Source organism: Odocoileus virginianus, chromosome 1, assembly GCF_023699985.2.
Source record: "Odocoileus virginianus isolate 20LAN1187 ecotype Illinois chromosome 1, Ovbor_1.2, whole genome shotgun sequence".
In the NCBI taxonomy this organism is placed as follows: Eukaryota; Metazoa; Chordata; class Mammalia; order Artiodactyla; family Cervidae; genus Odocoileus; species Odocoileus virginianus.
In genome coordinates this window covers 59,249,057-59,260,468 of record NC_069674.1, presented here as the reverse complement: position 1 = coordinate 59,260,468, position 11,412 = coordinate 59,249,057, and the positions used below count along the sequence as shown (strand labels likewise).

Genomic DNA, 11,412 nt, shown 5'->3' with positions numbered 1-11,412 from the left:
AAGTTCATTGACTAGAGATTTTTTGAGCTAATATTTCTTCTTTCTTACTTATATTTTATATTGCCAGTCTAGCATTTGTATTTATAAAGAGCACTGTAGCTTAACTGCTACTTACTGTTTATTTTTTCCATATTTTGTTACAAAAATTTATTTGCCAGTTATATTCGGTTGGCCAAAAAGTTCATTTGAGGATGGTATGGGAAAACCCAAACAAACTTTTTGGCCAGCCCAATATTTGAAATCCTCTATAGACTTTTAAAACACCATTTAGAAACACTGTTTGAAACCTAAGGGTCTTCTCCTTTTTTTCCCTTAAATATAATTGAGTCATTATTGAACAATAATTCAATAATGATAAGCCAATCATCAACAGTGTTAAGCCAGTAATGTTTTATATGGCTTATTTTGCCATATGAAACATTTTTTTTTAAAACAAAAGGTTCGGTAAGGGCTTCCCAGGTGTCACTAGTGGTAAAGAACCCGCCTGCCAATGCAGGAGACACAAGAGCTGTGGGTTAGATCCCTGGGTTGGGAAGACCCCCTAGAGTAGGCAATGGTAACACACTCCAGCCTTCTTACCTGGAAAATTCCATGAACAGAAGAGCCTGGTGAGTCAGAGGGTTGCAGAGAGTCAGACACGACGGAGCAGTAGCATACACCATTCAGTAATAAAATAATCACCTCGTTTTCTAGATCTCACCTGTCAGTATCTTGCACCATAAAAATATTCTTGTGCCTTTCCAGAGGCTGCTGTTTAATCACATTGGAGATGGAGCCTTGCCACGCAGTGACCCCAATCTTTCTGCGCCTGAGAAAGGTGGGTATGAAGCCAGTGTCTTCGTCAGTCATGGAACGTGTAGCAGTGTGCTGTCTTCATTTCCTCCAGTCGCCCTTGTGTCCCTGTGGAAGGCAGATGTGCAGATCTTTAATGATCAGGACTGATCTGCTCTTAGGGGATAGATGGAAGGCAGTTATTTCTGATACATTCTTCACAAACTGTTTTCCTGTAGGATTTAGCAGCAGAATCTGAGCAAGGTAGGGACACCTCTGTTTAATGACTTTAGGTATCACTCAGTGAGCCACTCAGGCAGTTGCTGCGCTGCCTGAAACCACGTGGCCAGTCAGGCTGCTTGTTCAACACAAGGACAGTAAGCACCTTCCCAGATGGGCCCTTGGTCCCACGTTGTGTCTGCCTCACCAAGCTCATTCAGTCAGCTCATCTGTTGCTTGTGGGTGACTCAGATGCTATTGAAAGTTTGCAATCCACTGCATAATGGAGTGTGCCCTGCCTCAAGGTCACATGAAAAATGAGAAACCAACATATGCATAGCAGTTAACAGCCAATTAGCATTGGTCTGTGTGACACAGCAGAGGAAGAAGGGTGGATTAAATGTGACTTCCTCAGCTAGGGGGATGGGGACTGGCAGCAGGGCACTCGTTCACCTCCCAGTCAGCCTCAAAAATCAGAGCAGTCCCCGAGCCAGCAAATTAACACACTAATGACATATCCCTGTAAAGTGCATTTTAATTGTCCCCATTAAGATCTCGACTGCATTGTCATTTGAGTACACGGATACATTAAAACTTTCCTCGGGAGATAGGAATCAGCAAGACTGTAGCCTAAATTATTTCAAAGCACACATTTTGCTTTACAGCTACAAGTCGAATATTGATCTTTGTCTGGATAACTTAGAAAGGTGATCGTTTTCTCACCTCTTTTACCAAAGAAAACCCACAAAGCTACCTTTAAAAGGACCAGAGGAAATGTATTTTACGAGTGTTGTTTCCATCCAATTAAAGTGGTAATATAATCATAAAATGTTGAAATTCTGGCTATGTCCACCAGGTGGCAGGGTCTGCTCAGCAAGCAACAGACTGGAACTCTCTAAAGACTTGATTTTGTAAACCTCCTCTCAGAGCAGCTATTTATAACCTTGTATGTCTTGCCCTTGTTCCTAACGGGGTTGTTCCATATTTCTGCATCTTACTGAAGTGTGCAGCAGATAGATTACAAAAAAGGAATGATACTGTCAGCATTCCAAATTATTTTTTTAGGACGTTCTCCACTATAGCCCTTTGACTTGAGGAACAAGGGCCAACAGGATGGTGTGGTGTGGCTGTTCCTTACCAGTAATTCTGCCAGGAAGTGGAGATATTAGTGTCCACTGCCTTCCCCCTTTTAGGGTGCTATTTGTCCAGAAAATTCCGCTAAAAATCAAGTTTTAAAATAGTCGAGTGACTACATCTTCCATCTGTTATCCAGTGTCTAAACACATTTGTAAATCTCAAGTTTCTACACTCTTTTGTCGAGATGTGCAGTTCTGACTGCTTGAGGGAAAAAGAGAGACATGCTATCACCCAATGAAATGTCACCTATAATTGTGAGGTGGGCAATTAAATAAAGGGTTCGCATTTAGGAAGTTTCCTTATTGTTATTTTTAATCCAGCTGCTGTGTTCATTCTGGATAATTCTGACTTCTAAGATTGAGTGTTCGCAGGGTGACGTGGACCATGTGATTTTAGCTGTGTTATTCCCTTCCAGCTGTGAACCCCACCCCTAGCAGCTGGAGCCTGGACAGTGGGAAGGAAGCCAAGAACATAGCAGATGGTGGGAAGCTCATCTCTCCCCCAGTCCCTCCACGGCCCACACAGACTGGTGGGTATTTGAAGCATTTAACAATCATTTTTATAAAAATAACTTTTATTGACTACTCCGACCTGAATTCCTCAGAAAGGTAGGCATTTGATGTGTCCAAGGTAAAAACCTTTGTAGTAGCTACAGAATTCATCTGCAGTGTTCCCTCTTTTTCCTCAACTCCTGTTATACTAAGTCCACAAGCACACCACTCCTAAACTGTTGAACATTCATTTCCTAGGTACCATCCTCAGAACTGGGGGCAGGGGGGGGGCACCCTAACCTTGCTGAACTACTAGCATCTTCTCTATCCTTCGCTTGAAGCACCTCATTCTTATCAGCCTCTGCGAACTCCAGCCACTTTCTGCAGGACTGATGCCCCCATTTCAGGTTGTCCGTGAGTAGGATTGACTGTGATTTGGATAGGCTTGTGGAGAACCAACCAACCAGTACCTTGCCCCTATGGCTTAGCCAAGACTGTATTCCAGGGTCATCTTTCTCAAAGGGTTCATTCAAGGCACTGCATCTCCTAGGGACGTGGTTTAAGAATCAGAATTTTACTATATCTGGGCCAAAGCCCTAGAATCTGTGTTTTACCAAACCTTTCTAAATTTTGAGCCACTGAAGATTATTCTTAAGAAACTTCCTGTCCGAGTTTATAACAGTAATGGACCCCCTTTCCTCTTGAAGAAGCCATTGCTGGGGGACCTGTGTATGAGGGCAGTTTTTAAGACAGGCTGTTGCACTTTACTAACTGTGTCCTCTTGATGGGGAGAGCTTTCTCAACACTTCACCTATATTTAGAGTCGTTTTGAAGCTTTACAAATACAACTAGCCTAAAGGCATGAGAAAATATGACACTATGTTTTTCATGGATTTTTCTAGATTGATCACCCTGTTTCGTTGCTGTATTTTAACATCTTTCTAGTTTCTTTTTTTTTAACCAAAGAAAGAAAACTATCTTTTTAAAATAAACTGTGTGCTACCCAGTTTGTTTTGTACTTTCCAAAGCTAGAAGTTGCCAGTAGATTTAGAAAGACATGTGAGATCTTCAAACAGAACAAGAAATAACTATAGCCTTCCTTGATAATCTGCATTGCTAGGTCAGTGTGACCATGGAAGTTTAAAACTCACGAACCAGTACTTGGTGTTTTATTCATGATGTTTGTACATTGCAGCAACCTCCAGTTTAAACCTGGTTGTGTCCCTAAAGTTGGAAACTTGAAAAGTGTTTTCAAAGGGACAATAATATTCATGGTATTTAGGTTCCTAGGCTAACTCTACCTTGTAGGCAAGGACAAGGATAGAACTATTTTAGGTCTTTTCCAGAGAAACATCACTCTAAACATGCAGAGGGTGCAGGGGCTGCTGGGTGGTCCACAGTGGTGGTGTCAGGGAATGCCTAAGTTGAGAGGAAGAGGGTCCCAGACAATAAAAATGCCATTTCCCAATCAAGATGTGCTTCCCTAGACGTCCATGCTCTTATTCTATACTCGACACCCACAATTGAGAACTAACAGTGGCAATGGAACATGGCACATGCTAACAGCATACCCTGGCATGCAAGATGGATCTGCACGACCCCACTGGGGGGGACCGGCCACTCTCCCTAGCCCTTAGGCCCAGAGCACGCAGGTGACCGTACCTCTCCCCAGTTACCTTGGCAGCGCTGCCTTCCCTTCTGCACTCATTGCTGTCATGGTCTGTGCTCATGTCATCCTGTGTGCTCACTGCTGGTGGGATCTGTAACTGTCTCTCTTCCCTTCGGCCTTTCTGTGGTTTTCTTATGAGCTGCAAACCCCACTGTGACAGCTGGGAGCATGGCAGCTCATCGCAGAGCAGCAAACCCTGAGCCCACTGAAAATGCTGTAGGCAGACCTGGGAAATCTGGCTTATACTCTCGTGCTGACAGTGTCATGGCTGGCTGTAGTATGTGTGCTTACGCTTTAGAGAGGTGGATTTGGTCCATGAGGGCACACACACGGCAGAGTCATCACACTGGCCATTTCCCAGGTGTAAGGCTTGAAAATCTGCTGGGAGAAACAGAGAGGGTTCTTCTTATCTTAATGATGACCTCCTAACCCAAGTACAGACATTAGGGAGAAAAGTCGAAAACTTCTTACCTTTTATATGGATGTAGCCAAGGGGTTTCTGTCAATTTCAGGAATATTGCAGGGGGGGGGGGGGGGGGGCAAGGGGTGGTGAAAGGGGAGACTGATGTCAGTACATTCCCAGGGACCTATTCGAAGCTGTCTGGGTGACCCAGGGGGACCTGGGTCTTTCCATTCCTGCTCAGCCCAAAGTCTGCTCCCTGGCACCTCACGCGTAAAAGCTCCCTTTGAAATAGACCAAGGGGCAGACAAGCATCTGGGCTTTGAGGAGGTGGAAAGGATGCTGGACCAGTCACTTGGTTAAAGCATCATGTGTGCTCTGGTTACTTCTCACTGATTACCCCATGTCTTGGAGCTGCCATCCTTTGTGGGGAATCCATTCTGGGTGGGCACCATTCAGTCTTTCCACCCACGCCCCCCCTTGCCTAGATCCTTGTGCGCGGGATCACCTGTATGGGTTTGTACACACAGAGGGCTTTTTCAGGTAGTCAGCTGTCTGGTTTTCTAAACTGAAATGATTCTCTCTCTTCACAGCTTCACCAGCAAGGCACACGGCATCAGTATCCCCCTCGCCTGCTGGGCGATCTCCACTGAAGGTACAGGCTCTTGTTTAGATGGGAGCTAGAAATTGGCCCCTTGCTACTTTTTCCCCTGTTACATCAATAAGGTGCTTTCATCTACAAAGACCAGGCAGAGAACATAGAAGGGGGAGAGGAAGATGGGTGAGAAAACAACATTAGACTTTCCCTTTGGGGAGTCTGCTGTTTGGTTTCAGATTATTAGCCTTTTTCTCCAAATGGTAGCAATGAGAGTGTACAAACTAGAGTGAGTATATACACTGAATTAGAAAGAAATGGTCCCTAGGTATCTTCTAGGATATTTTCAACTTAAGTGTTTGTTTTTGATGTGCCTTAAACTAAAGGATAATGCTGAAAAATAACCAAGATCTACTAAATATTCTCAAGTGCCTTTTTCATCAGTCTCATTTTGAAAATGCCAAACCCAACTTTTTCTCTTTTAACATATTATACCAAGGCTTCCATTTACATTAGAGGTACATACTTGATCATGAAAAACAAGACAGTAAAATGAATTTTAAAATCTCTGGGAAACAAACTGGAAAGCTTTAAAGGTCAGATATTTGATTTAATATGAAGACATAGACTATTTAACATCTCTAAACATACAAAATTCCTCCTGAAGGTAAAGAATAATATTTAGTCTCTATCCAAATTGAATCAGACTGGCTGCAAGGATTGTTGGTGCTTTCAGAGGTAGGTGTTCAGAGCTGCTACACCAGAGGCTTAAAGATGAAGTGACTGTGGAAGGAATGATTTGTTCCTGAATGGCTTAGGATTCGCATGCTCCGTGTCCTTTTTGTTGATGAGACATTTCGAACGAATGTAAAAGAAAAACAGAAACTAGCTTCTGCAAACACATAAGGGCAGATTGTGATCCTGTGCATCTGTGGTACTCAGGATTGTTGCTGGTAGAAATTGAGAATCTGGAAGGAAACCTCCCCTCCCCCACCCCACCCCTGCAGTGGAGAAAATTGCCAAAAAAAAAAAAAAAAAAGCGTGATTTGCATTGCTGACATTTCTGATGTCAAAATTTGCTAGTGGGTGCAAATTATCTGCTGGTTTGGTTGTCATACTGCCATGCAGCTGTTAATCGTAAAGTGCATGGGACTGCATTCACCCCGGGAGCCATAGACTTATCTTAATGTGTTGGAAACAAAGCCACACGGTGTTTCCGCATCGTTACATTTCCCCTTACTCGCAAAGAACCCCACATGTTGCTATGGGATTCACATATGCATTTTTTAACTTGATTGTGCAAATTAGTAATCAGGTAAAATTAAAAAAGAATAATTCCTAATAATAGAATCAAAGAGTTGAAAATATTCGCGTAGCCACCAATTAGCAAAGTGGTGTATACCCTTCTTTCTACATACCTGCCTGTGTTCTTGCTGGCCACAGGTAGCCTTGTAGCAGTATCTACAAATCAGGCTTTGAAAAGATGAACCACTGTGTTGTAACTCCGGGTGACATTAGAGGGCGTAGTGCCCCCACGTTACTAGCTTTGCTGTGCTTCAGTTCAGTTCAGTCACTCTGTGGCCAACTCTGCAACCCCAGGGACTGCAGCACGCCAGGCTTCCCTGTCCATCTTCAGCTCCCAGAGCTTGCTCAAACTCATGTCCATCGAGTCGGTGATGCCGTCCAACCATCTCATCCTCTGCCGTCCCCTTCTCTTGCTGTGCTTAGAATGCAGAAAACTCCTTAAGAGTTTTTTTCAGCAATTAAATGAGGGAATTAACCCCGTGGAGAAGATTCAGCTTACCTGCCCTGTTTTGCACTTGGGGTCGAACTTTTAACAAAACACACCAGTGAATTTGGATCTTTTAATTGGCCATTCTTGATCTTAGGCTCCTGATAAATGAAAGGATTTGTGTCTACCAGCATTCTCATGTTTAAAAAGAGAGACCGAGGTAAAGTTAGTGTAGGATAACATTTCTTGGTTTTATAGGCCATTATGTGATAAATGAGGAGGTATAAAAAAAGGTCTGTGGTGAAATAAGTTTAGCAAACACTGGACTGAACAAAGCCTTTGAGGTTCCTTTATTGTCAGACTTTAATGAGCTAATAGGCTTTGAATGGACTCAAGGAGTACATAGGATGCAATATTTCCCAGTAGAATCCTCTTTTCACAGAGCGCTGTTAGGAGAGAGGGAGAGTGTGTGTGTGCGTGTCTCAGTCGTGTCCGCCTCTTTGTGACCCCACGGACTGTAGCCCGCCAGGCTCCGCTGTCCACGGCATTTCCCAGGCAGGAGTACTGGAGCGGGTTGCCACTTCCTTCTCCAGGGGACCTTGCCCACCCGGAGATGGAGCCAGGTCTCCTGCATTGCAGGCAGATTCTTTACCCTCTGAGCCAGCAGGGAAGCCCAAAGGGAAGTGCAGATCTTGCTGCCAGTGGGAATAGACAGCACTGAGGCGTCTGTGTGATGTGGTGGTGACAGCGGGAAACCGACGGATTCAGGCCCCATCCAAAGGGCCAGTCCCTGCTCAGCTAGAGATTACCTAAAGGGATAGTGAGCCACGGTGCTAGAACGTCCAGTGCTTAAAGAAATGCACATTTGGTGGGAAACCGCCCTATTTTACAGAATTAACCACCGAGGCTTTTAAAAACAGTGCTACATAGCCTGAGGGCTGCCAGCCTTCAGCTTGTGAGCCTGGCAAGAGCCCAGAGGTCTCCGGGGCAGGGCCTGCCATGCCTTCCCAGGGGTGGGGGAGAGGAGGGCTTCGGCCTCTGGGTTTGATGGGGGACCCAGCAGAGCTCATCACCCGACGCTGACCGCTCTGCCGTCTCCCCCCGCACAGGGCTCCGTGCAGTCCTTCACCCCGTCCCCCGTGGAGTACCACTCCCCAGGACTCGTCTCCAGCTCCCCCGTGCTGTCGGGCAGCTACAGCAGCGGGATTTCCTCCCTCAGCCGGTGTAGCACTTCGGAGACCTCAGGCTTCGAGAATCAGGTGAATGAGCCGGCCGCGGCGCCGCCGGGGTCGGAGGAGCCGGTGCGCAAGGAGAGCAAGACGCCGCCGCCCTACAGCGTGTACGAGCGGACTCTGCGGCGCCCCGTGCCGCTGCCTCACAGCCTCTCCATCCCCGTCACCGCCGAGCCGCCCGCCTTGCCCCCCAAGCCCCTGGCGGCGCGGTCGGGCCACCTGGAGAACGGGACCAGGAGGACGGACCCCGGCCCGCGGCCCAGGCCCCTGCCCCGGAAGGTCTCCCAGTTATAAGTCCCTTTTCTACTTCCCTGCGACGCATTCTTTGCCGTTTACAAGACATCAAGAGGTATGGTGAGAAGACATCCTTAGTGTAGGCACTTTAATAACTTAACTCAGATTTGTCTTTAGATGAATGGAATTTAAACTCGCTTAATAGAATATGTTGCACAATATTAAAAGTTACTGATCCCCAACGCCAGATGTCCCAAGTATGGCTGAATTTCATGACACCGTTTCTCGTTTGAAAGTGATAGTGATAAAGCCTTCTTTTGTATCTTTTTATGTTCACTTTTTTTTTTTTTACATAATCTCAACCAGTAAAATATTGTCGAACAATACGAAGCGTGATAGTGTTGTATACTTTTTACTGAATACTTGATACTTCATGAAAGCTTATTAAGTCAGTGCACATCCTAAGGCAGTGGTCCTTACTTTAGAAGACTTCTGTAAATAAGGTGAGATTTCTGACTCTTTCTATCAACAGACAAGTGAATGCACATCGTCATAATTAAAAGTTAAAGCAGGCTAATGAGATATACACTAAAGGAGCTGCAAAGATTGGGACTGGAAGCGGTTTTGTTCTTGAAACATACTTCTTGAAGGTTGCTTTTGACCTTGACTGCTGTCTACATTGTTCAGAAGCTACTATAGCATTTGGCTGGTAAACCGTTTAGTACCCTGACACCATGGTATCTACTGTATTTCTTTTCAAGGTGCAATTTACTTCCAGAGTTCCCATCAGGTTGATGAAGCAAAAGACCCCAGGAGAAATGTTTACTTGAATCTTGTGCTTCCTTAGATAATTTCTGCTACCCAATTTGTCATTGAAGAAGAGATGTTCATGTATTAAGTAGGCACAAATTAATGTGTCCCATTAACAAGAATTCAGGAATCAATACAGGACAGTATTAAATCGATAGAGTAAATGAAGAAAAAAAGTAGAGAAAATATATTAGCATGATTAAATAGCAAAAGGACTTTTAAAAGGCAAGGGCATTAACTTTCAGTCCTGCACAAAATAAGAAATTCCTCACAACTCCATTGTTACCAGTGGGGCTTGTCTGCTGAACTAATCCTGTTGTCCTTTTGTTGAAGGAGGATGGCTATAGACTGCTCTAGCTTGAACATTACAACATAGCATCTTAGATTTAGATAGGGATGCTAATGCCACAGTCGTAGGAGTGTGAAAAGAGAAAAGCACCTTGTATGTAGTAATGTATTTTATATCTTGTTTTCTTTACTGACTGTTTATAACACTCAACTGACAATAGATATGAACTGTATTTTAAATCATACTGTTGAATATTTTCCCTCTTTTGTTGGGAAGCTCATTTTAGTTTAACTGTGTGTTTTTGTTGATAGCTTACCCAGAAGGCAGTGACCACTTTTTTATATTCCCTTCGAAACCATTCAGCAGGTATATGCTGTTGAGACTGGTTATAGAGGTTTTCTATAATAAATGTTCAAGTATTTTTGTACATAACTGGTTAATTTTAATAAGAGATACCATTACGTGTAAAAAAATTAAAAATAAAAGCAAACTGTTGTGGATGCAGTATGATTGTTATAATTATGCCAAATACTTTATGTATGGAAAAAGAATATTTGTACATATGTGCTTTTAACAATAATTCTGCCATATTGACTACAGTTTTGAATGTCAGAAAAATTAATATATGTTAAAATATTTATGTTTAGTGAAAGTATTCTTAATAGAGAAAAGGAACATGAATTTTAGCTTTGTATCTTGCAAGTTTTTCAGTTGAAAATTTCTTGAACTAGCTTTTGCTTTTGATGATAACACTTTGTGTTTGTAATCACATCCTTAAGTATATATATATCTATATATATAGGAAGATACATATTTCTGTTGCTTTAAAGAAGTAAAGCCTTCCCTCCATTTAAATAAGGTGACATGCTTAAGATAACAAAGCTTTGATTTCCTTTTCTTCTGTAATTTAATAGATTTCTTGACTAGTGCTTGGGCACAGTGTAAATCAGTGTTATTTGCTCTTGAATCCATTTTTTTTTTTTAATTGGGGCAATGAACAGTCGATCATGTGTGTGTATTTCTGAAGCAGCTATATAGCAGAACATTTCAAGAGATTCTATTAGCCCAGATGTTCATGTTGGTTGCTGCTGAATGGTAAATATTAAATAAAATTACCTGATTAATCTTGGTATTTCTGTCTTTATTCCTGTCATAAGCATATCCTTACTTGAACAGAAGCTGTGTAAATAATTGCCAAATGTACAAAAGGAATAGTTGAGTGCTGCTTTTGCCAGCTGCACAAACTGTCTGCATGCCTGCTTTCTCCCTGATGTTCGTAAAATGATAGGAAATATATTTAACACTGCAAAGTCCATTGACTACCAAATTTGCTAATAAAGCCTGGCTTTTAATTTTGCGAGCTGCATCTATATATTGTGTTAGATTTACAACATTTAGGTCACTCAGTGCTAAGCAAACCACTGGCTAAATTAAGTACCAGAACTCACTTAAAGGTCATTGTCAATGTCTTCCTGATTATTTCTCAACATTAAGTGATTTTAGAGCATTTGGGGAACATTTTCATCACCACTGAATCCACAAGTGTTTCAATTCGACAAGCCTAATTACAATATGAATAGCTTCTTTCTCTACCTTAGTAGTCTTCTCTGTGGATTGATATTGATTGTTCTACAAAATACAACAAAGAAAATAAGTTACACAGCTTTGCCCTTATTTGATCTTAACACATTAAAAGATAGCTCTACCAGAATGAATTCTTAGTTATTAACTGAAATAAACCTTGTCCTCATTACATAATACCATTTAAAAAAAACTTGAAAATTTGACAGTCCCCTCATGTAACTATTATTTTTACATATTCCTTTTGTCTTT

The 11,412-nt window shown here is 42.7% G+C and overlaps 1 protein-coding gene across 2 annotated transcripts in view; it reads left to right on the top strand.

The window, feature by feature from the left end:
* The window catches only part of DOCK4 (dedicator of cytokinesis 4), a 470,931-nt gene extending 460,220 nt beyond the window's left edge, over positions 1–10,711 (top strand). For both annotated transcript variants that reach the window (XM_070468527.1, XM_070468524.1), the window contains 4 exons: positions 745–817; positions 2,543–2,656; positions 5,281–5,342; positions 8,124–10,711. In XM_070468527.1, the coding sequence (XP_070324628.1) occupies positions 745–817; positions 2,543–2,656; positions 5,281–5,342; positions 8,124–8,540 (666 nt within the window). In that variant the 3' untranslated portion in view covers positions 8,541–10,711. The remainder of the gene's footprint in view (positions 1–744; positions 818–2,542; positions 2,657–5,280; positions 5,343–8,123) is intronic.
* Positions 10,712–11,412: the final 701 nt, after the last annotated feature.